Source organism: Saccopteryx leptura, chromosome 1 (genome assembly GCF_036850995.1).
Source record: "Saccopteryx leptura isolate mSacLep1 chromosome 1, mSacLep1_pri_phased_curated, whole genome shotgun sequence".
NCBI lineage: Eukaryota > Metazoa > Chordata > Mammalia > Chiroptera > Emballonuridae > Saccopteryx > Saccopteryx leptura.
Genome location: NC_089503.1, coordinates 55136271 through 55161757, shown reverse-complemented (window position 1 = coordinate 55161757; position 25487 = coordinate 55136271). Strand labels below are relative to the sequence as shown.

Here is a 25487-nt window from a genome sequence, read left to right as displayed (position 1 = left end):
CTGTCCCTCCCCTTGCCCCACCCACCAAGAGCATAACTTCTTCAGAAAAAGGATATTGTGATGTTAACTCTGGCCTCACAGTCTCTGCCAGAACTAACAGAGAAAGGAGGACATATTTAGGGGGTTCAAATCTACATAATAAAATAAATTTTAAAAATTATGCAGAAAATTGAGAATAAAGTTATCAGGTTGGAACTATTAAAATATATAAATAAATAAAAGGCCAGAATGGTTGTGTGGGATATGTAGTACTATGTGGGGTCCTTTATAAGAGTATTAGGCTTATAGTATGAAAAGTTGGGTCTACTGAAGCCATAAGCTAACTATCTGTGGGTAAGAATGAAATCTCTCTCATAGAAAGAAGCTTATTGCATTTGTTAGTACTGTAATCTGGAGAAAGTTGATTACAAATAAAAATAGAGCAAGAACAAAGTTTTTAAATGAAAGAGAAGGTCATTTTTTTTCTCTAAGTCTAAATTTAAAGGATTGCAGACTCAATTGCGAGCATTCTCAGAGGATTGGGATCAAAGGTAGAGATTTTCTTTATCCTAGAAGCAGGAGCAGAGTTAGCCAGTGCAGCTCCCTAGAGGCATTCCAAACTAAAGGTTAATGAGCCTTTTCTTGCAAAGGTTAATAAATTAACTTATCATTTGGTCTTTTCTATATGTTATTACAGCAGAATTTTTTAGAATGATTTGTTCCAATGTTCTAGCATGATTTTAATTGCCTACTTTTGTGTTGAAGCATTAAGAGGAAGATACTTCCATAAACCAAGGTGAGAGGAAAGGTGGTTAACAGTGGAATTTCTAACTAGACAAGTTTATGCAACTAAAATGTCAGATACTCAGTACCATGCAAATTTGGAAGATGGTGATGGATTTTTATTTGGGTAGTAGATGAATTTCCTGTTGTTAGTAGATAGGTTAAAATGCATACATATGTCCAGGTTGGTGTTTGAGTGTGGATGGAAATATTGTATATGAGGGTGTTTACCTCTGATTGGATAAATATTTGCAAATGTATACATGTGAAAGTATATTCATGAGGTAGTGTATATAAAGTATTCTGGTATCTGTGTGACTGAAGACTTCAGGACCTGAAACCTTAAACATTCCATTCACCTGCCCCATGCGCAGGTGCACTGTGCAGATAGGAGTCAAGAAAAGTGTCCAGGCCCATATGTACCCTGTGTCTTGAAGATGAGCAAAGAAGCTCCAGACAGTTGTCTAGGAGACTTCCTGCTATTACACTAAAGGGTTCTTTATTGAGAATGTCTGGATCAACACCTCAATACACGTCAACCCTACCTCGGGCTCAGCCATCAGTTGCTCACTTACTGGAGCAGGACTCAGACCTTAGCCCCTTTTCACTCATACTCAAAAGTGAGACTATGTTACACAGTGAGATGTTGATTTTTACACCAAGACACTACCCCCTTTTCCTCCAGATACTCCACAGGTGGCTGGGAATAAGAAAGGGAACTTGGGCCTGACCTGTGGTGGCGCAGTGGATCAAGCGTTGACCTGGAACAGTGAGGTCGCCAGTTCAGAACAAAAACAAAAACCCTGGGCTTGCCTGGTCAAGGCACATATGTGAGTTGATGCTTCTTGCTCCTCCCCCCTTCTTTCTCTCTCTCTCTATCTCTCTCTCCCTTTTCTCTAAAAAATTAATAAAAAATAAAAATAATTTTTTAAAAATACTATTTAAAAAAAAAAGATAAAAAGGGAACTTGCACATCCCAGTCTAATGACCATCTCTCCTGGATCTTCTGCACCAGAAGCAGAGGCTGTCAACCTGAGATCAAATCTAGCTCACAGAGTCCTACAAATGTAGGAGCTGAATTCAGTTTCAACACAGAATATGAGATGTATTTTAAGTTCAGCTCCTATAATTCTATGATTCAAGTAAAGAGGGAGCAACATTTTCCAGCCCATATTTTGTTTCCCAATGAAAACCCAATTAAATCTACCCACACAATTATTAAAGAAAACTTTAATGAGCTGATTGAGATGCTAAGTTGAAAGAACTAAGTATAATCAATGCCACCAATCATTATGGCTGATGGCCATTTGGGGAAGTGGGCCACGTAGAGGGTGAAGAGGAGGACACACTTTTACCAATGCTCTTCCCATTGGGGCTCAGGGCCTGAAGGGCTTGTTGGGTTGGACAGCTTTGGGTAGAGCTGAAACCGCAGAGGATCTTTTGGCTGCTGCTGGTGGTGGGTTGGGCTTCAGCACCAGGAAGCTGAGGTCATAATTGACCAAGTAGCCATCATTGTAGACATACAGCTTGTGATCTAAGGGGCAGTAGTTGATGCCATGCAGCGTTTCCAACATCTTATCCAGCAGGATGCTGAGATGGCTCTCCTGCCCATTAGTGGTATCGAAAGCATAGAAGATCTCTTCCTGGCGGGTGTTAAGGGAGCGTAAGGCATAGAGCACCCCACAGGCCATGAAGGCCCCTGACAGGGCGGGCTTGTACTGGCTGGTGCGCCAGGTATTCTCCACTTCCAGGGTGCTGGCATTGAGGAGGCTCACAACCAGGTTGCCTTTGCTCTCCTCTGTGGCATAGAGCACCCATAGACCCTTCTCGTCACTGGCAAAATCTAAGTCCTTCCAGGGCACACCAGCATAGGAGAAGCGGTTGTTGTAGGTGGCGCCGGGCAACGGGCGCTGCAGAACCAGGCGGTTAGTAGAGAGGTCTACCTTGGCTATTTCACCTGTGCCATAGTAGTTGAAGTACATGAAGTTCTTGTACACAGTATTGCCACTGCCATCACCATAGCCCGTCTTCCGCTCCTCATAGTTCTTCATCAGCACCAGGTCGTCATAGGACTTGTATAGTCGGTAGTAGTCAAAGTACCTAGACCAAACCCCACATCAGAATCATCAGGAGACAGCAAGAAGCAGAGTAACAAAGTGCTATTAAAAATGAGCACACTGGGCCTGACCAGGAGGTGGCACAGTGGATAGAGTGTTGGACTGGGTTGCAGAGGACCCAGGTTCGAGACCCCGAGGTTGCCAGCTTGAGTGCAGGCTCATCTGGTTTGAGCAAAGCTCACCAGCTTGGACCCAAGGTTGCTGGTTCCAGCAAGGGGTTACTCGGTCTGCTGTAGCCCCACAGTCAAGGCACATATGATAAAGCAATCAATGAACAACTAAGGTGCCACAACGGAAAACTAACGATTGATGCTTCTCACCTCTCTCCATTCCTGTCTGTCTGTCCCTATCTATCCCTCTCTATGCCTTAATAAAAAATGGGCAGGCTGGTGTTCTAATTAATAGTGGGCTTTGGAATCAAACAAAATTGATTTTTAACCATTTTTTTTTACTTATACTATGACAAAATAAATAATTGTAAAAGCAAAAACCCAGTTCCAGTAGTAATACAATCAATGGCAATAATATCTAATAGGTACAATGCATGTATGATCTCATTTAATTTTAATAAAATCATTTTCAGATAAGTTTTATCCCCATAGACTAGGAGATTGGGTCTCAGAAAGATTAAGTAATTGGCTCCAGGTTAATCAGTTCATATGTCAAATTTGTAAAAAAAAAAAAAAAAAATCTCTAAAATAATTACTAGAATATTCATTTCAAGGTAAATAATCAAGTAAATGATAGCTATTAATTTTTCTTCTTTAAGGATAATCTTTTATACTTAGACTTCACTATCTATCTGTGCTAGAGACACAGGAGTTTTGAAGTTGGATTCAGGAGGTCTTAAGCTCAGATGGTCACTTTGGAAAGACTTTAAAATTGTTCCTGATTTATGAGTATTGCCATCTCTTAATATCAGGCAGTAAGTGCTGCTATACCAGTAGAGATTTTGAAAGGATTTAAAAACCAAAGCTCCTGGGCCACTTTACTCAGTGGATAGAGCTTTGGCCCAGTGTCTGGATGTCCTGGGTTCAATTCCTGGTAAGGGCACACAAAAGAAGCAACCATCTGCTTCTCTCCCCCTTTTCTTTCTTTTCCCCTCCCACAGCCAGTGGCTCAATTGGTTCAAGCATGGCCCTGGGTGCTTAGAATAGCTCAGTTGGTCAGAGCACATCAGCCTCAGGAGCTAAAAATAACTGTTGATTCGAGCTTTGGCCCCAGATGAGATTGCTGGGTAGATCCTGGCTGGGGTGCATGTGGGAGTCTGTCTCACCATCTCCCCTTCCCTCGCTTTAAAAAAAAAAAAAAGCCAAAGCAGGTAAGTATGTTCTGTATACTACAAAATATCTATAGGACTTGGGAAGCCTTTTCAGCAGAAAGCTCAGCCTCCTGAGATAAGCTTCCACTGCGATTCTTTAACGACTGGTTCAACCCGCATTCATCCCTCCCATGACCACCTACTCAGTTGAGTTTATATCACACTTCTGTATGTACTGACTTTAAATACCTGGTCTGTGATTTGTGTCTGCCTTCCTAGCCAGGCTGACAGTTTACTGAAGGGCTCATTCATCTACCCATTGATTCATTTAACCATTCTTTAACAAATATTTATCTGCTCCTACTATGTTGTCCACACTTTTCTGTGTAATTTCATGTCGTATTCTCATTTATTTAATTACTCTCATTTTACAGCCGGCTAAAAATAAGTCTGAGATGTTAATTCATATGATTCAAACTCATATCTGTTTGATTCCAAGTGTCAAGTATGATCAATTTTACCCTCTGAACTTCTTCTGAGCAGAAGTTAGGATTTTGAGGTCCAGGTATAAAAGAATTTGTTTGGAGATAAATTAAGCTAAGCATAGAACCAGCTTTAGATTATGATGGGATTAGAAATTTCAGACAGTGAGTTTGTGAAAAAAGCTTAGGGCAGGTTGGGCTTCACCCCTGAGAGTAGACTCTCACGAGAGTAATCAAGCTGAGAATAAGTTTTCCCAGGAGCACACCTGAAATAGAGGGAAGAAGCTGAGATGAGACCACAAAGAAACCTGTTAGGGTATATTTGGAATGCACCTGGTTGCAGAAGAGAAATCATCCTGGACTCACCTGCTGTCTGTACGCAGAGGGGCCACCCAGTAGAGGGAAGAAGATGAGTTAGGTGCTGAGTCTCGGCCCCAGGCTCCTGCCTTGTAAGAGAAGCCTCTCCAATTGAGCTGCACCACGAGGGGTCTGCTGACTTTCTGGAGGCCTCCATGGGCACAAGAACCTAGAGGAGACAACAAGCAAGGTATGAAATAGGTGTGAAGCACATGACCTCCAGAGAGCAGAATATGAATGTGTAATAATCATGTGTGCAGTTGAGTGTATGTCCATGCACCTGAATGTGTACATAAGTATATAATCAGGTGTGATTGTGCATGAATAGAGACTAGTGTGTATGTCTGATTATGGGTATATTTACATGTCTATGTATATGGGTATGCCTGTGTGTGAGAATGTACCGATCTCAGTCTGCTTCCCTTAGTGATATACCAAACAAGGAAATAAAAGACTTACTTAACATCAAGATCTTTACTGCTCACCCCTCAGTACACCATAGCCAACCCTACATGCCCAACCCTGTCCTTGGATATATGAGATCCTGGGAAGTTCCGTCTGAGGCCTCACCTGGGGGCAGGTATGGGCCAGGGTTTATGGAGACCTCCTCTTGCTCCTTCTCCCTCTCACACTCGCTGAGGCGGCTCTCAAGGACATCCACCTCCTGACGGAGAGCATGGAAGCTGCGCTGGTTAGAGTCAGCCAGAAGGTTGAGTGTGAGGCTGGCATTAGCTACCTATGGAAATGAGATGCCAGGAATGTGGGCCACTGAGTGTTCTTAAGAACTGAACTCAGGCTTGCACATTTCTCAGCTCAGGGTCTTCTTCCTCAGAAAGAAGTGCTTTTGGAAACTTAAATTTGTGATTAGATAAGACAGGAGGCTAAGGAGGGAAGAGAAATATTTAAATCCATCCACATACCTGGCTCTGGAGTTGGTAGAGGATGTTCTCAGCCTCCCTAATCTTTCCCTTCGCCTTAAGCTGGGCCGCCAGCTCCTGTGCCGCTTCCAGCTCCAAGCGCAGCAGGTTGAAGGTTGGGAACTCATAAGAGGAAGCAAGGGCAGTAGGACCTCTGGCCTTCGGGGTACCGTTCATTTCCAGGATCTGGGTATCCTGATCTTTGATGGTGCGTGCATACTCACTGACCTGGCATGGGGAGATGGACAGGCAGTTCCTCCAAACTTCAACAGCTATGGCTCTTCCTATCCATTTACAAACCATCTTCACTCAAGTGCCACTCAGCTTACAAAATGTTATCTTATCCGCCACCTTATTTGCTTTCACTAACAGTCCTTGAAGTGAGCATTAACATTATTCCTATTTTACAGCTGAGAACACTAGCATCCTTTTTGCTACAAGAAAAATTAGTGTTCCCCCTGCACCACCCAGATTCTCTCCTTTTCTGTTTAGAGCTGAGCACTCTCAGGAGGTTAGTGAGTGCATGAATAAATTGACTTCCAGTTTCCAGTATGGTCCCATACCATCAACCTTCCCCAGGAGTTCCACTAGAGACCATTGCAAATAGCAAACTGCCTGTCACACTGCTGATGCAATATTTTGGTTTACTCATCCTCACTTATAGCATCAATTCCAAGCTCACCAGCCCCAACCCACACCTCCCTCTACCGATTGCTCCTATTTTAACTCTTCCACTCAAACCCTGTCCTACCTTCTTTGCACCGGTCTTTCCACTTCCAAGCCTTTTTTTGCTTTCTGCCCTCTTTCCACCTCCCTGTGAATCCATACTCACTAATTCACCCGTTAATGTAGGAAGCACCCTTTACACAAGCCTCTCTGTTACTTCCCCTGGCACCCAAAAACAGTACCTAATTTTCTGTTTATACTAAGGATACACCTCAAAGATGAGGGCTGTGCTTCTCTTCAGCGCCTTCTTTACTACCAGAACTCATCCTCATGCTGAGTCCAGGAGAAGCTGTGCCTATACCACTTCTTGCTCCAGCCCCAGCCCCAGAACTCACCCTGGACAGCTCCTGCTCGTACTTGCCCATAAGCTCCTGGGCTGTACTCCGTAGTTGTTCCAGCTGCTTCAAGAGGATGTTGTTGTTGGGCAGGTAAACCACACAATGACATATATCATCCTTATCCATGGAGCCTGACACACCTCTTACCAGCTGCAAAATTATGGTTAAAGGCACATTAAGCATATATATTGAGGCACAATGAGCTTTTTGGCAACATGAGACAGGAGAAGTGGTTGCCCCTGCTGATGTGCCTAAGAACAGTCGTCTCTGCACAGGAGGTGGTTCTGGACACGTCTGGGCATTCTTCTGCCATGGGTTTGAGTGACCCTTTCTTTGACTTCCCAGACCTGAAGCTACAGTCTCCTTCCAACTCCTATCGGTAGGGCCACCCTCACCCTACTTCATGTACTGTCTGGATCTGGCTGTGATTCCCGATTCCCATAACTGGAAGCAGACTTTAGTCTATGAGAGAGAGAAAGGCTGCTCTGAAGGACTTGTCAAGGGACCAGTTTAGAGGCTACAGTTTTGTGCAGCACCCCCACTCTAGAGACTTTGTAAATCCCCACAGCTTTGCTTTGTCTTGAAGACAGCAGATACAGAGAGGTCCAAATTGTCAAAGGAAAAAATTCATAATAATGGCACCATGGGGCAACAAAGTCTGGACTGCTATTTGGCATTCACAAGAACATGACAAGGTAGAATTTGTAACCCATGCTTTATAAAGGGAAAACCAGAGATTCTGAGAATTAAATATATATGTATATATATTCTCCTGAGTTACATGATTAATAAGTGATCAGGCTGCAAGCTGCCTGCAGGTCTCATGTTTGTTCTACATCCAGTGCCTGTACTCCTAAGGGAGCAGCAGCGCTCCCAGCTGTGTTCGGGTGGGTGTGCAATGCAGGCCCGCAGTGTGGGGGAGGCAGGCAGCTGCTTTGCCTCAGCTAAACAGAGGGGGGGGGGAGGTTCTAGAAATGAGAGATGCATCATTTGAAATCTTCTCCCCTTTAACTTTAATTGTACTTATAAACCCACTCATTCTAGAGCCAGTTTGCCTAAGTTCTACTTCTGGCCCTGTGACATTGGGTGAATTACTTTACTCTCTTGGTGTTCCAGTGTCCTTGTGTGTAAATAGAATCTTATGCTTTATTTTATGAATACATATATGTAGCGATTAATTTGTAAAGACTCTTACTAGCCTGTGGTTATTATAGTTATTTATTATAGATTCTAAGTTATTAAGACTCATTAGTTTGTTAGTTATTAGGAGCCCCTATGGCCATCTTCCCTTGCCCATTTTGAAGCTGGATGGGCTAGTTCTAGATTGAAGACTCCTTCTCAACTTGTTGGTTAGGCCTGTGGCACCAGATGAGGTTTCTTTACAGAATCTTTGAGAATTAAGATATGTCTCTAGTCCTCCTCTGAATAGTCCCATACCTAGTGTCTGTGGCCTTGGTAGTTAATCTGGCATTATCTTCTGCCTGCTGCAATTCCAGCTCAACAATATAGTTTAGGAGGATAATGAAGCAGAAATCACATGCTTACAACAGCCCAAGCTAACTTACCTTAGCTCCAGCATCCTTAACACAGGTAAAGGGTGGCAGACTTCTGCATAAAATGAAGGTTAATAAAGAGCATGTGGACAGCCTAGAATTTATTCCTCTCACCTTCATCCTTGTTTTCCTCTCTCACTATAAGCCCACCCAAGCCCAGGGATCTTCAAAGCAGGCAGAATATTCTGTCCTCCTTCAACCCTTCCCTCTCTACCTTCTCTCTCTCCCAGAACATAGGAAGTTATTTAAAAGGACCCAAGAAGTGAGGGAAACCATTCCAAAACACAGAACCATCTCCCACTCTGCTTGCAAGCCCTCCACCATCCACCTATACCTGAGTCTGTCCTGGGAGCACCAGGGGCAGCAGCAGTAGAGTAGTCAGAAGGGTTAAGACGGGTTGCATGTTGCATCAGCTGCAGGATGGACTAAGATCTCTGAGTTCCCCTATGCTTTTATCTTTGGTCCAAGTGAACAACAGCCTCACCAGGAGGGGCTCAGATTTCGACATCTGAAGGGAGGGAGGGTGTGGAGAAGGTATGGGGGTAAAGGGTGGGAAAGAAAGCTTGCAACACACTGGTGCCTCCTACAAATATGTGGTGGAATGAGTTTCTCACTATAAACAGGGTCTTTCTCATTCATCCCCGATCTGAGATCCGTCTTTGTCCTGCTGGGCACCCCTGTTCAAACAGATTAAGGCAAACCTGATACATTCTGTGGAGGCCTTGGGATGGGTCCATTTCAGGAAGGATTATGGCCTTTCCCTCAGCTTGAGGGAAGGAAAACTCTAGAAGGAAATGCGACCTTACCTGCTTCATCTCAAGGACAGAAGCCATGAACTTAACCATGCGCCCTTGGATGAGGGACAAGCTGTATATCTAGGAGGGTTGCTTCAGCAACACTGTGCTGGTCTCCTCTGTTGTGTGCCCTGCCTCACTCCCAGAATGTGTCTCTTCCACTCTTACAGATTTTCTAAACATTTCTATCCCACCCCCCTATTCAAATGTAGCCCCCAATTCAAGCTCCTGATGCCAGTAGCCTCCACTGTCTATACTTCAGGAAAGTTGCATCCCAGTATCTTCTAACAACTCACACAGTCTGCTGAACCTCCAGTCCTCTGGGCTCCCAACTGGTCCCTACAGCCAGAGAAGAGTTTGTGTTCTGAGTCCTGGATAAGGAGTCATAGTACAGTGGCCCTGGTGCTGCTTTGCTTCTTGAGTACTCAGGCCATGATGAGTCTCACATCTGCCCAAATGCCAAGGAGAATGTTAGTTTTTCTGTGAAGTACATGTCACTCTCCCTACCCTGTTTTTCCATTAAAGAATTTGGGTTTTGTAACTCTACTGTCTGTATCCTTTATTAATTTCTTATTTCTCACTGCACCCCCAACTTTAGATACTAAGGGAATTCAACATAAAGGTCCTTTGCTTACTTATCCTACCCTTTAGGATCCTTTGCCCAGCACACAATACCTGGTTGAGAAAGGCATATGAAACCTCCACTTCTCCTTCTAGGGAAAGGATCTGAGAGCTTAGGTGAGGTGACTCCACGTAAATATGCCCTAGGCTCTGTTAGGCAATCATTGATGAGATATCATATCTTATCTTGCTTTATAGATTTTCAACCTCAGACTTCCTGCCTAAGCCCAGGGATCTATTCTCCAACTCCTCTGGCCTGGTCTTGATGTAACAGTGGGTCCAGAGGAGCCACAGAGTTCAGGGAGATAAGAAATGAGTTGGAAAATCTAAGCTGCATGAAATTGGAAACCTATGCAGAATCAGTATCCAGGAGGGTGTTACTAAACCTAAGGACAGGAGTGACGGAGAGGAGAAAGGGTGAAAGAACAGAGAGAACATGAAGCATAAAAACGGGTGCTGGGTCATCTTATTACTATTTGACAGCTGAAACTAGCAAGTGGTACTAGTTGAAAAAAGCAGGAGAAGGCTAAGGATCTAAGTCAAGTAAGAAATAGCTTGGCCCTGACCAGTTGGCTCAGCGGTAGAGTGTCAGCCTGGCGTGTGGGGGACCCGGGTTCGATTCCTGGCCAGGGCACATAGGAGAAGCACCCATTTGCTTCTCCACTCCCCCCTCTCCTTCCTCTCTGTCTCTCTCTTCCCCTTCCGCAGCCAAGGCTCCATTGGAGCAAAGATGGCCCGGGTGCTAGGGATGGCTCCTTGGACTCTGCCCCAGGCGCTGGAGTGGCTCTGGTCGCGGCAGAGCGAGCCCCGGGGCGGGGGGGGGGGCAGAGCGGGTGGATCCCGGTCGGGCGCATGCGGTAGTCTGTCTGACTGTCTCTCCCCGTTTCCAGCTTCAGAAAAATACAAAGAAAAAAAAAGTAAAAAAAAAAAGTAAGAAATAGCTTAGGGAGGCAGCCACAGTAGTGTCTACTCCCTTCTTTCCCTGAGCCAACAGGTCTTCCAGATTTAGGTATTATTCACCCAGCTCAGAAACCAGGTCAGTTTCCAGAACTGTGTTCTATTTTATTCACATTGTGTTATTTTCCCAGCACCTTCTGTCTTCATCCCTTCAGCAAATATGGAATCTTTGCTTAGTGTTACACACTGTACAAAAGGCCCCATTCAGAGCCACCTTTCACTAATCTGATCCTGGCTAGATAGAGTGATGGAGAAAGACAAGATCCTGATGCCTAAGCTGTCCTGGGCCTTCCTGCCTGCCCAGGTCCAGGTCTGACCGCTTCTATATGTACGTGATACATCTACGGAGATCAATATGGGGTTAGAAAGAGCTGTGATAGTCCAAGCATGGAAGGCATAGGGATAGGTCAGTTCAATATGTACCGTGTCCTCATGATAAGAATAGAAGTGAGGTGAGCATAGAGCCATCTATTGGCAGATAATGGATATTCCATGGTTAGCTCTCTGCCTAAATGGGTCCCGCAGCACTGCTTGACCATCTGAGGGCACACACTGGAGAAAATAGAGTGCTCATTCATTTTCATGAGAAGCTCTCTCAGGGCCCACATCCCTCATTGCTCCAACCCAGCAGAGCTGAAGCAAGTGCTTGAGACTCTGAACAAGCTGCTGGGCCCGCACTCTGTAGACAGCAAGATTAAGGACACATGTGGCACCATTATGTAGAGTTTAGCCAGCAGAATGTGGGCATGGCTGGGCACTGTGTGGCAGCCAAAATGGCAATCCAAGGAAGAGATGAGTACAGGTATAAAGAAGAGAGTGAAGATACTGGCATGAGACCTGCAAGTACCCAGGGTTTTGTGGTGGGCACCATGGGATGGCAAGGAACAGACATCATGGAGAATGTGAGTTGAGGAAGCACCTATGAGCTCTAGGTTCAGGGCTGGTGAGAGAAACATAATGGCCAGTGTGTACCAAATGTTTCAGTGTATGTCATCACATGCCCACTGAGCCATACACATAAACGCAGTAGGTGTAGGGAACACCCCATGCCAACAATGTTGCAGTCTCTGCAGCAGAACTACAAGAAGCACCATGATACAAGCACGATGGATCACAAAGTCTACAGCCACTATACTGATCACACACTGGGTCAGCAATATTCCATAACACAGAGGCTGGCAGATGGCCACATAGTGATCCACAGCCATAGCGAGCAGCACTGACTCCACAATGAAGGCTACGTGGGCCAGAAAGAGCTGAGTTAGGCAGGCCTCAAAGGAGATCTCATCTGATGGACCCCAGAGCACAGCCAGAGCCTTGGGCACTGTGGATATGGCCAGAATGAAGTCAGTGGCTGCCAGAATTCCCAGGAGCGGGTACATGGGTGCCTGGAGTGTCTTGCCAACTGCCATCTGCCCCAGTTGAAGGGCACATCTTGTTGAAGAGGCCATGTACATACAGCAGGCACAGACAGACAGGCATGCAAGGCCTGGTATTCCCAACAAGACAAAGGGCCTGGGCCTGGAGATGAGCATGGTCTGGTTGAAAGCAGGCAGAATGGGATCCAGCTCCATCTCCTGGTTCCAGCTGGGCCTGTCCCTGTGGGGTATAAATGGAGCCTGAGAGAGGCAGTCCACAGTTCTACAAATGCTAGATAGATGAGGACAGGGCTTAGGGCTTAGGGTGCTATAGTATTTATGGAGAGTCATCTTTATGCCAGACACTGTTCTGAGAATTTCGTATATGCTGACTTACAGATTCCCTAACCGTCGTGTTGCCATAGGATGGATCAAGGTTAACAGCCTTACTCTTGGTCACACATCTGAGAAATAGAACCAGGATTTGTGTCAACACTCATTAGGCTAAAGACCATGCTCTTCTTCACATTGAGTGGGAACTTAAAACTCTGTCAACATGATAAATTTAAAAAGAAAAGAAAACAAAATGAAAGAAAAAGAAAAGAAAAGATCATGCTCTTCTGATAGTTTTCTCTGAATGAGATGTCTCTTCTTCAAATCAGGCTCATGGGGACATTGAAATGTGTTTTTCCTGATGATGTGTCCCAAAGTTATGTCTGTCATGTTATCTAAGCCTAATCTTTCCAACTGCCATATAGCCTTTGTGCTCCCTTCACTCCCAGAGAAAGGTAAGGCAGAGGAGGGAAATACGCAATGGCTATTTTCTACTCCATTTACTGACAGCTGCTCAAACAAAGCTCCTTTTCCAAGATCCTTTCCCAGAAGCCACTTTATTAGCTTAGACTCACTCACTGAAACATCACAATTCTCCCAGACTGTCCAGTATTTTTTTTCCAGGGACCCATATCCTCTGATAATTCCTCCCTCCTGCTTTGATCCATCATAGCTCTATGTACTTGTGTCATAAATTTAATTTCTCCCTTGACCAGTATAGACATTCATGTCCTGATTGAGCTTTGTGACCTTTATGTTCTTCTCATCTTTTGTTCATGGGGGAAGCCCTTGGATTATACAGAACTCAGTCCGGGAAAGTTCTGATCCCACTGAGGGCACAGCAGAGCATCCAGGTCAGACTGCCATAGAAGCACCTGGTCCAGATGTGGCATTCATGCCACAGTAACAGTACCAGTGGTGGTCAGTTTAAAATGGTTGAGGCAGGTGGACTTCACATACCTGGGTTTATGTGAGTATGAAACAGCCTACAAGAAGCTCTTCATGCTCCACCTAAAGACCACAATTATGTCTTTGAATTTCATAAGATATAGAATCTGGTATTTTAACCTAGTCCTAGAGACTGAGGAACCTGGGAGAGATGAGCAGAGAATCAGGTCTCTGGCCCTGGGTGAAGCTATCAAGCTTCTGTATGTGCTCCAGCCTTCTTTGCAGCACAGCATCCTGGGCCTTCTCTCACATCCCCACTCTGATGCTCGCCGAGTAGGGTCAGCTACTTTACCAGCTAGACTTTTCTACATGGACGTCTTCTTTAGAAACCAGAGCTTCCTTGTGAAGGATGAAGCTTCACCAAGTCATGGGGACTCTCTCACAACGGGAGCCCTTGTGAGTTCCTCTGAACCCTGGGAACATTTTGCTGTGACCAACTAAGCAGGCCCAGACTTTACAAAAGAAGAAGGGTGTGTCAAGTCCCTCAGGGCTTGAGAATGTCTCTTACAAAACCACAGGGTAAGCACAACTGTACCCAGGCTGGGGCGTGGTTAAAAAAAAAAAAAAGTCCTGTACTCAAAGTGTGGGCTCTACTAGCACACTTCCTCTTGGCAATATTCCAGGGACAGCTCCCCTGTTTTCTCCAGGTTTACCAGCCATACTCCTGCTATTCCCATTTCCTCCTATAGGCTAAACGACAGGGAGGAGAAGGAAGCCAGGACCCATTTCCCACCCTCCAGCCTCAGCCTCTGTTCTGCATTTGCTTCTCTGTAGCTGCAGTCGCATGCTTCATATCACCTACCTGCCTTCTCTGCTCTCCTTGCCTGCCAGTCTCTCACTTCATCTCCAGGCCTAGTGCCACGGTAGGTCAGGAGTTCTGCAAAGGACACATTGAGGGAAAAGTGAGGTAGATTCTCTATTCTCCCTGAACTCCCAGGCCCTACTGTCTCTGAGCTGTGGCTCGGAGTCCAGGAGCTTCTCCTTGCTGGTGACGTACTTTAAAGGTGTCACACTAATGTGTGCTCCTATCTGTGATCAGGAAACTGGTGTATAGAGAAGATAAGGTCACATAGAACTGAGACTAGGAATAAGATCTCCTGGATCACAGTTCAGGACTGTTTCCTGTCCTGGACTTTTTGCCTATTCTTCAATTGAGAACAAGTTTCTACTTGAAAGAAGTTGGCTTTACCACTCACACAGATACGGCAGCTCTACTTGCCCCTGGGATTTCACTCCCACTCTGAGGGTATCCTCATTCTGACTCCATTCACATTTCTTCCTGGCATGAATCTTTGGGGCTACTAGTGGTGCACAGACCTGCATGAACCAGCCATAGGCTGTGACTTGTCCCCCCCCTCTTCTGCCTCCTCTCCATGGGATTCCAAGCCAGAGTTCATCACTTCCTCCTCCTTTTTCTGTTGACCCTTTTCAGGGGGCCTCTGGCTCCTTAGAGCTACTCTACTCAGAGAGGATCACATACCATGTCCTGCCTAAGAGACTTGAGGGACAAGATATTCCCTCCAGGAAAGAATAGAATATTAAAGAACATATTAAATGCATCTGGAAGCATTATGGGAAAAAAGGAATAGTAAAAAGAGGTCAAGAAGTGAACTCAGACAGCAGTACAGGGTTGTTATATTATTTGCAGTGAATAGGTTAATCACTTTGAACCCTGATTTAAACAGAATATGTAGTCCTTATCCTGATTTTGGAGGAGGTAGGCGTGAGAGAAAAACATGGTTCAAGGTTACATTTTTCTTGCTTCTGTTTATTCCCACTTAAGCACAGTGGTTAAGATCCAGAGTGGGTTCTGAAGCCACATTACCAAGGATGACACCCTACTTCTGCTACATATAAACTGTGACTTTAGACAAGATACTCAGTTTCTTTATGCCTCAAGTTTCTTGCTTATTTAAAAAAAAATATTGAATGATTTTAGAGAGAGGATAGAGAGAGAAAGAATGGGCCATGGAGGAGCAGAAAGCATCAACTTGTAGTTGCTGCATATGCCTTAACCAGGCAAACCTGGAGTTTCAAACCAGCGACCTCAGCACTTTAGATAGTCACTTTATCCACTGCACCACCACAGGTCAGATGCCTCAATTTTCTTATCTCTAAAATCAAGATAATAATAAACATGCCTACATTATAGAAATAATGTAATGATAAATAAAATAATGTATGTAAAGCAACTATATAGGGTAAAACAGTGTCTGAAACACAGTAAATGCCTAACACATGTTAAACAATATTATTATTATTATTATTATTTCCTTAGTACTTTTTTGTTTTATATTTTATTGATTTTTAAAGAAGGGGATGAGATAAGCGAGAAGCTTCAACTTGTAGTAATTGCTTCTTGTATGTGCCTTGACTGAGCAAGCCCAGGGATTCAAAGTGGAGACCTTAGCATTCCAGGTCAACACTTTACCACTGCGCCACCACAGGTCAGGCATATCCTTAGTACTTTTATTACTCCTGGAACAAAATAACTATATCTAATTGTCTTTGCCACATGATTTTAAGCATATGTACAAAATCTGGCCTAGGTATAAGATGCAAGAATCTGGACAACAAGATGGGAGCAAATGAGATGGCAGAGTGAGTGTGGCTCAAGTCTAAAAGGCAACAGAAATCAAATCCCAAAGCCCTAAAGAGTGGTTAGATGTGGAAAGTCTGGAAGAGAGTGTATAAAGGATATATTTGTTGATATCTACTTTTTATAGAAAAGTGTTCTATATTCTTAAAATGGGAAGTCAATTCCTTTATTAATAAGGTCTTAATAGCCCTTATTTAGTATAAGAGATGTAGAATTCACAAAAAAGAAAAGATATAGAATGAGGCAATTTATGTGTTAGAAAATTACCTGCTGATTTTTGCATAATGTCTTAACCCAAACTAAAATATGAATTTTATTCATGGTCTGACAATTAGGCAGAATATTTGCAATCTTAAAAGAGTCATTGTCAACTAGGATAGTAAATTTAAACTTGAGGAAAGAACAAAGCTGTGGCTAATCTATTTTATTTGTGGGTTTTGTTTGTTTGTTTGTTTGTTTTTTGTTTGTTTGTTTTTGAATGAGAGGCAGGAAGAGAGACAGGAACATAAAGCTGTTCCTGTATATGCCCAAACCAGGAAATTGAAATGGCAACTTCTGTGTACCAGAATGATGCTCCAACTAACCAAGCTATCCAGGCAGGGCTTAATTTTTTTATTGATTTTTAGGGAGACAGAGAAAGTAAGGGTGAGAAAGCAGGAGGGGAAAAGAAGCATTCACTTTTTGTTCCACTGAGTCATGCATTGTTTGGTTGTTTCCTGTCTGTCTTGACCAGGGATTGAACTCACAACCTATTGTATTGGGATAACACTCTTTTTTTTTTCTTTTTTTTTTTTTCTCTCACATTTTGCTGAAGCTGGAAACAAGGAGGCAGTCAGACAGACTCCCGCATGCACCCGACCGGGATTCACCCGGTATGCCCACCAGGGGGCAATGCTCTCCCCCTCTGGGGAGTCACTCTGTTGCATCCAGAGCCATTCTAGTGCCTGAGGCAGAGGCCACAGAGCCATCCTTAGCACCCGGGCCATCTTTGCTCCAATGGAGCCTTGGCTGCAGGAGGGGAAGAGAGAGATAGAGAGGAAGGAGAGGGTGAGGGGTGGAGAAGCAGATGGGCACTTCTCCTGTGTGCCCTGGCTGGGAATCGAACCCAGGACTCCTGCACGCCAGGCTGATGCTCTACCACTGAGCCAACCGGTCAGGGCCTGGGATAACACTCTTAACCAACTTAGCCAACTGACCAGGGCCTGTTTTCTCCTTTAATAAATAGTAAAAGGGAGGTAGCACTTTCTTTTTTTTTTACTTAGGTTTTATTCAATCACATTTGAAATGCAACATTATATTAATTTCAGGTGTATAATATAATGATTAGAATTATATAACTTACACTGATTACCTCCATAAGTCTAGTGGGTTCTATATATAGCTATTACAATACTGTTGACTGTATTCTCTATGCTGTGGGGTGAGAGTATTTTAAATGATAATGATGAGCTCAAATTTAAACACTATGGTCCTAGGGAGCAATGGCAGTGGTATTAGTAAAATACTAACATAACAGCTAACATTAGAACACTGTTTTAAAATCTGAAAAGCATATTTATCTACAATTTTTTAAAATCCTAGTACCAATCTCCTGAGGTAGGAAAGCAGACACTGAAATTTAAAGGAAAATCACATCTAGAAACTGAGACATAGTTACCAGCAAAGAGTCCATAAAGACATAGAAATGCATGAAGTCTTCTGGGAAGGGTATAAAAATAATAATAACAGATAAATGGTTCAAAGACAGAGGGTGGAAAGAGGAAATGGAGATAGTGCAGGACAGAATCCTTCCTTTGTTATTTTTGTTATTTTTCTAGGTCACTAAGCCTGCATGAAAGCCATTGGTGCCTGTTGGTGAATAAGCATGGGTTTGTGTTACTGCCAGGTTGAAGGATGCACATACATTTAAATTATCTTGGCTCAGGTCAGACTCAATTTATGTATTATTCTTTTAGTAAAATTTTTAAAGTATCGGCTGTTGACCAATTCACATTTTCAGCAAGAGGGAAATAACCAACCAGAAGAGAATAAAAGATAATCTCTTCTGATATTTTTGAGCATTTTTAAACATTTGGCACAGGAAGCAGAATCCCCGGTCACATGTGGCTAAATTTAAGACAACTGGAGCTTAGAAGGACAATAAAAACAGGCTCTGATATTCTGGAGTCTGTTTTTGGAACAGTGAGGCTGTGTTCAATGGGAAGGAATATCTCTGAACTGGAGGGGGAGGGGGATGAGAGATTTTGTTCTAACTCTACATATATGACTTCTTTACTATGTACCTGGGAAAAGTCATTTTTACTTTGTCCTCTTCATCACTTTACTCAGCTTTATTTTTTGCACTGGTTATATTATTGCTATTTGAAAGCAATGAATGTATTTGTTTTCATGTTTCCTATCTGCTACTCTTTCTAGAATATAAGTTCTATAGAAGCAGGGTAGATCCTCTTTCATAATTTTTAACCTCATATTCTGAATGCTTAGAATAAAGTTTGAAATATAGTACCTACTCAAATATTTTCCAAATGAATAAATATTTTTTTAAATTTATTGGAACAACTGTATATCTTTCTTTTTTCACAATATATAGTAATTCCTCAGTTCTAATGCTTATGACATTTGGACGCATCTTACCATAAATGTTACATCACCATAGTGCTGCCCTTCTCATCCCTTTTCTCACTGTAGAAGTGTGTCTTCTAATTGACTCTCTTGCAATCAAGAAAATGAATTCTATAAATAAGAGCTCCACTAGTCCTTTGGACAATGGGGAGCATATTTAATACTAGCATTCAACTGAACTAGCTTGAAGTCTCACCACTGTATGATATAAAGAGGGCTAAAAGATTTTTCTTTTTTTTCTTTTTTTTATCTTCCACAATGAGAAATCCAGTCCTTTTCCTGGACCTCCAACTATTTTTAAGAGTCATGTCCTCCAGGGTCACTCACTTCCTCAATGTGTCTTGAAGCCTGAAAGCTACTCTTCTATCTCAGCACAAGTGCCAGTACCTCTGGCGTTGATAAATATACTTCTCTCATTTCCATGACAGCACTGCTGAAAGAACTCATTGCTTTCATTACTAATTATAGCAGATTTATACTGAAAATGTTTATGTGCAGGGTGGATAGACATTTAAGGAAATACAGTGAGGCATAACATGGATAATAATTGAATCAAATATTGTAAATGTCCTAAATCCATTTCTTAATCCTATTAATAAGTAATGTCTAACTGATAATTTTACTTTGTCTCTCTCCCTTAGTGACTCTATCTCACATTTTTTTCTTCATAACTATAAACCTCAATTTCCAAATTTTAATATTTTTCCATTAGAGTAAGTAATACAGCTCTCTGTTTGCACCTTCTTTTCCCTGATCAGACCTTGTAGAATAACCATAAGGAAACAACTCATCCAAGAATATTTTATACACAGGACCATCTTTTTCATAGGTATCATACCATTTTCCTGGTATGCAAAAGTACCTGCAGACAGTTCTTACTTCAATATCATTTGCTTTTATATTTTTGCTACATTTAAATACACTACAAATTATCTTAGCTATTCCAGTATACAGTGGAATATCATTCTATACCTTTGGTAGAAAACAAAAATATGACCTTATTTCTGATCTGCTTGGTCTTCACTTCATAGACAATGGGGTTGAGTGCAGGTGGAAGAAATGTATAAAAATTGGCAAAAATAATGTGAAATGTGTGGGAAATAATTATGTCCAAAGTGACAGGCAAGAATGGAGAAAAAGTCAAGTGTTTATGAGAATGACACAGAAGTGGGAACCACAAGTGCCAAGTGCCTTCTGGTGGGCATCTCGGGGAGGAAGGTGAAAAACAGCACAGAGAATGAGGGCATAAGAAAAGGCAATGAGAATTACATCTGAGATTACTGTCACGATGGGAACACAAAAGCTATACCAGATGTTGATTGAGATATCAGCAGAGGCGAGTCAGGCAATATCTATATGCTCACAGTATGCATGGGGTACAATGTGTGTCTGGCAGAAAGGCAGGCGTTTGAGCAAGAATACAGAAGCAAGATGATGCAAAAGCTGTGAAAAGAGATGCCCACAACAGTCTTGATGATGTTCTTGGGGGTCAAGAAAGTGGTGTATCTCAAAGGAAAAAAAAAAAAGGCCACAAAGCAATCAAATGCCACAGCCATCAAGATGGCTGAATCCAGAACAAAGCTATAGTGGGGAAAACATTTGTGTAAGTTACCTTTGGAATATAATTTCTCAAGGCCCAAGCAAAAAGGTACTGAGTGTTTTAGGAACACTAGCTGTGGACAAGATAAGGTCAGTCATGGCCAGCATGAGAGAAAGAAGGACATAGGACTGTGAAGGCTACACTTCACTTCGGTGAGGTAGAGAAGGATGCAGTTTCCCACCTGGCCAAGATATAGATGATACAGAAGGGAATCCCAATCCACACGTGGGAATGCTCTAGGCCTGGAATCCCACCAGGATGAAGGTCCTGTGTTGTAGCTGCTCAGGTTGAAAATGACCATTGCAAACAAAGATTTAGCCTGGGTTCTGAGGACGGAGAGTGTTAAAGGATAGTTAGGGTCACTTGAATCACTCTCACTTCCAACCACCTGTCATTATTGATTTTTGTAAAGAAAAGGTGATCATATAACTTGTCATCCAAAATAAAAAATTTTGATTTAAATAAAGATTGATATTACAACAACTGAGGTTAACATGCATAAACCAGAATTATCTTAAATGTATTTGATTTATACAATCATTTTACATAGAAAGAATATCTTCTTTTTCAATAATTTAAACAACTTTTCCAAGGCAACTTCCAGACCTGCTGCAATCACTCTTATACAGTTTATATGACTTTATGGGCATCATTGTTTAAGATCTGTCTGTTCTGTCATTGTTATATCAATTTCTGCCTCAAGGTAATTACTCGTACCACCCTGGTGACTGTGATTCTAAGATTTGTGAGGTCAGCTGCCCTTAATGGGCATCTAGTAACCTAAGTCAGCTTAGCATATGCTAGCTGAATTCCTACACTATCTGGATAACTCAATTTTAATTAGGAAAATTTTCTATAACTGAGATTCATGAGCCCTGCTCTTACAAAAAAAAAAAAAAGTTTTTAAACCCCTATACACTATACAGCTGTATAATAACCTAATATTCTGGACTTAATGACAATGTTAGTTAAGATTTCTGTCCTAAATAAGAATTATTTCCTTCTCTACACATTTTTATTAGACTAAAGATACCCCCCCAGTAAACATACTTTCAGATACATTCACACATTGAATACTTAAAATTGCAAACATACTTTGTTATAAATTTACATTTTCTCATGCATTTTACCATCATGTTATCCTCAAATTGTCTTACACAGAAATAAACTTTCCTTCCTCTCTCTTTATTTCTATCTCTCTCACACACACATGTATGCACACATTCACCCATTCACACATATGCACACACCAGACACACACATGTACTGCACACACACCAATGAAAATATAAACAAATTGTTTTATAATTGGATTTTGGATTTTAACACTGCTTTACAACTTTCTAAAACTTTTGCTCAGAGAATTTTTTCTTTTGTAATAGTTTTCCCATGGTTTTGAGAGAGAAGAATGAGAGAAAAAGGGAGAAAGAAAGGAGAAAAGAAGAGAGACAGCAAGAAGCATCAAATCATTGTTTCACTTAGCTGTTCCATTTAGTTGTGAACTCATTTATTGCTTCAAATCAGTGCTCTATCATGGAACAAACCTGCAATGCTGGGATGATACTCCATCTACTGAACCACCCCTTCTGGGCAAGGGAATATCTCTAAAGACTAGGTTCCAATACCTTCTTCCTTCTCCAGTAATGTGTTTACATAGAATGCTTATGTAATCTACAGAAAACCAACCACATAGTAAGACCAGGGACTCCCAAGATCAGAACTAAGAGAAAGCATGTGATGGTCATGCACCTCAGGTTCCAAACCTGATAAAGACATATCTCACCTTCAACCCTGTATCTACTCCCACTTTTTGTCTCATTATTTAGCCCAGCTTATCATACTTTCCATCTCCCAGACCAATACTAATTTTCTCCTGTCTTCTTCTTTTGCCCAATGAGAAACAGGATTTCAGTCTTTTTTTCTGACCTGAGTTTGAATTATTATAAGAAAATAAAAATACTTTTCTTATAATAACTCATACTCTCCTCTATTGGGACTTCATAACTAATATGGTCTTCATAACTCACATGAAAACACAATCCAGAGTTCAGACAGTGAGCCAGGTAGTCCAGCCCTCATCTGCTGAGTATCTGTGTTCCCCCTTTTAGCTTTATCTTGGTTCTTTTGTCCTCTGCGGACCTAGAGCTCATCTATTGCAGACAACAGAGATCTGAGCAGGTTGTTCAGCCTTCATGTTCAAACTTCTCTTCTGTGCTGCTCATGTGCTCCAACAATACATGACATTAGCCCCTTAAAGTCCTATGTTTTGAATCACAGCTCTTCTAGCTTTTCTGAGGTTACCTTTTATTTATACACATGTGAAAAAAGCTCTTCTCAAGCTTTTATAGTTTCATGCACTCAAACAGATGTTCATTCATTCAAAAGCATTTATAAACACACATGGACACACCTAAAGAAACTCTGAGGCTTGTTATTCAACAAATTCACAATGTGGGGCAATCTACAAAATAGTCTGCTTTTTGCAATATGTTAATGACATTTAGAAAAAGAGGGCTTTAAGGAGAAAAATACCTTTGTACATAAAAATAATTTTAAGAGAATGAACAACCAAATGTAACTATTGACTAGATTCTGATTAAACAAACCAGGTGTGAAAGATAAGTAATGTGCAACTGGGAGAAATATAAATATAAAATAGGTATTAGATGATATAAAGTAAATAGTATTGTTTTTATTAAATGTCATTATGGTACATATACACAGAAATTCCCATAACATCTTAATAAAATATGGACACAGAGTATGTGCTCTGTAGCCAGAAGAGTAGGCATTTTTATCCCAGTTCCATAATTTAACCACTTTGTGAACTTGTGCAAGCTAACTTGAACTGTATGATCCTTGAGTTCCTCATTTTTCAAAAGGATCTAATATCTGTAATTTTAGTAATCATTAAAGTAATATAAAGTACTCCTCAAAATCACTCTTTAGTGTAGTACCTGGCACATAATTAGCATGTAAAAGTTTTGCTCTTTTTATTAGATTATATTTTGTATCATTGGTATTATTACTAGCAGGTAGATCACAGAGTAAAAAAGAGAAGCACAATAGCCAGATACATAAAAACTAACAAGAGCATTACACAAACTCACACACTTAATTCCATTCTTTGTGTTAATGCTGTGGGTTCTTGTCACATGTCCGATACAGAAATTGCCTGAACACTGCTTACAATGGCCATTTTTAACAAAAATACATAATTGTCCATTTATTCTAATCTGTTAGGGCCCATTTGATGGAGTATATATGCAAGCACTGGAGATCATGACCATGACCTTGAATTATACTGGGGAACAATTTTTTTTTCCATTTTCTGTTGCATGGGGTTTTAGAACTTTTCTATATAAATCTGCATCACTGATTCCAAATCTGAAATCCATTTTCTGGTGGATGTTCCAATTTTTATGCAATTTTAATTTCTCTTTTGTTACAGTTAATGGCATGCATTGGTTTTTAAATTGGAGTTAAAGGGCAATGACTCTTGGATTGAACATAACCACAAGGCAATTAATGTTTTACAAACATCACTTTTACATAAATGTAGTTGGGTTTTTTTGTTTGTTTGTTTTTTTTGGTTTGTTTGTTTGTTGTATTGTTCTGAAGCTGGAAACGGGGAGAGACAGTCAGACAGACTCCTGCATGCGCCCCGACGGGGATCCACCCGGCACGCCCACCAGGGGTGATGCTCTGCCCACCAGGGGGCGATGCTCTGCCTCTCCTGGGCGTCGCTCTGCCGTGACCAGAGCCACTCTAGCGCCTGGGGCAGAGGCCAAGGAGCCATCCCTAGTGCCCGGGCCATCTTTGCTCCAATGGAGCCTTGGCTGCGGGAGGGAAAGAGAGAGATAGAGAGGAAGGAGGGGGGGGATGGAGAAGCAAATGGGCGCTTCTCCTATGTGCCCTGGTCAGGAATCGAACCCGGGTCCCCCGCAAGCCGGTTTCCTCATAATTATGACACATAATATGAGGAGCTCAATTCTTGTCTTGATCACTAAGGAGAACTTGAAAATAAGCAATATATGCATGTATCACAAATGATAAAATATCTCACCTTTGATGTTGAAGTGTGTAAACAGCCATACATATAACAAAAGGTGTCAGGACGATTCTTACATTTACGCTTACTTGAAGAAGCCATGATTCAATCTTAAAACAAAATAAGAAGGTGTTTTTATCAGATAATAATTTTTTACCTTTAAAAACAACTACATTTATGGGCCCTGAGGAAATGCTTTGTGACTGGACAAAAGGAAAATGCAAAGGAATGCCTTTTGGTATTCCCATGGTTTGGTGTGAACCTAAGGACCACAGCAGTGACTGTTATTTCTGTCTGATCCATACAAAGGGCATCGGCAAGAGAAAAATGGCATATGATTGCATATCCTAATATTCTTTCAGCATTATGATCTATCCCACACTCTGAGACACTCCTGGTTCCAGTTTTCAATGGTTTTATTTCTTCTAAGGACAAAGAAAGTGAACATGGTGATCAAGTGTATTTTGATAAGATGCATGAGGAAATGGTTGTAGAATCTGTAGGGTCTTCTTCTGATGCCAAGCAGTCAACAACCCCTCAGCAGTTTAGCCAACTCGAATTGAATGACTTAGTAAGAGATTTGGGCCTATCAAAGAAAGCAGCTGAGATATTAGCTGCCAGACTTCAAGAGAAGAATGTACTTCACCGGTCAGCTAAAGTATCCCATTTCAGGAAGCGTGAATAAATTTTTGTGGACTTTTTTCTGAAGATAAACACATTTTTTACTGTCATGATATCAGTAGTCTTCTCAGCCAGCTAGGTGTTACCACTTACAGTCCAACAGAATGGCGGCTATTTCATGACAGCTCTAAACGGAGTCTGAAATGTGTTCTCCTGCGCAACAGTAATGTTTATGCAGTGGTTCCAATTGGTTATTCAACTCATCTGCGAGAAGATTATAGTGACATAAAAATTGTCCTCAACTTTCTGAAGTATGAGGAGCATAACTGGATCATTTGTGTGCATCTTAAAATGATAAATTTTCTGCTAGGACAACAGAGAGGTTTCACAAAGTATCCTTGCTTTCTGTGATTGTGGGACAGCTGAGCTCAGGAGAAACACTGGACACAGAAGAAGAGGCCAGAACGTGA

At 41.9% G+C, this 25487-nt stretch overlaps 2 protein-coding genes across 2 annotated transcripts; both read right to left on the bottom strand.

Moving 5' to 3' along the window:
- Positions 1 to 1977: 1977 nt before the first annotated feature.
- Positions 1978 to 8973, bottom strand: LOC136394213 (olfactomedin-4-like). Its single transcript, XM_066367019.1, has 6 exons — positions 8848 to 8973; positions 6958 to 7110; positions 5900 to 6124; positions 5550 to 5715; positions 4989 to 5148; positions 1978 to 2862 (listed from the first exon to the last, which is right to left on the bottom strand). Exons 1-6 carry the CDS (start codon positions 8914 to 8916, stop codon positions 2139 to 2141), a joined length of 1497 nt encoding a protein of 498 aa, XP_066223116.1. The 5' UTR covers positions 8917 to 8973; the 3' UTR covers positions 1978 to 2138.
- Positions 8974 to 12580: 3607 nt separating this feature from the next.
- Positions 12581 to 20646, bottom strand: OR52H1 (olfactory receptor family 52 subfamily H member 1). The gene is given in 10 exon segments (XM_066360077.1): positions 12581 to 12707; positions 14323 to 14401; positions 19718 to 19847; positions 19849 to 19894; positions 19896 to 20172; positions 20175 to 20335; positions 20337 to 20454; positions 20457 to 20528; positions 20531 to 20601; positions 20603 to 20646. Coding segments are annotated over 10 exon segments (1125 nt in total).
- Between the last annotated feature and the right edge of the window lie 4841 nt (positions 20647 to 25487).

Bases quoted from the DNA above. Each gene is read 5' to 3' on its own strand.
- LOC136394213 (XM_066367019.1), bottom strand. From the start codon at position 8,916: ATGCAACCCGTCTTAACCCTTCTGACTACTCTACTGCTGCTGCCCCTG. The intron at 6,125-6,957 runs GTGAGTTCTGGG...TCCCCATGCCAG, and splicing joins ACGAGCAGGAGCTGTCCAGG to GTCAGTGAGTATGCACGCAC. The intron at 2,863-4,988 runs GTGAGTCCAGGA...GGTTTGGTCTAG, and splicing joins CCTCTGCGTACAGACAGCAG to GTACTTTGACTACTACCGAC.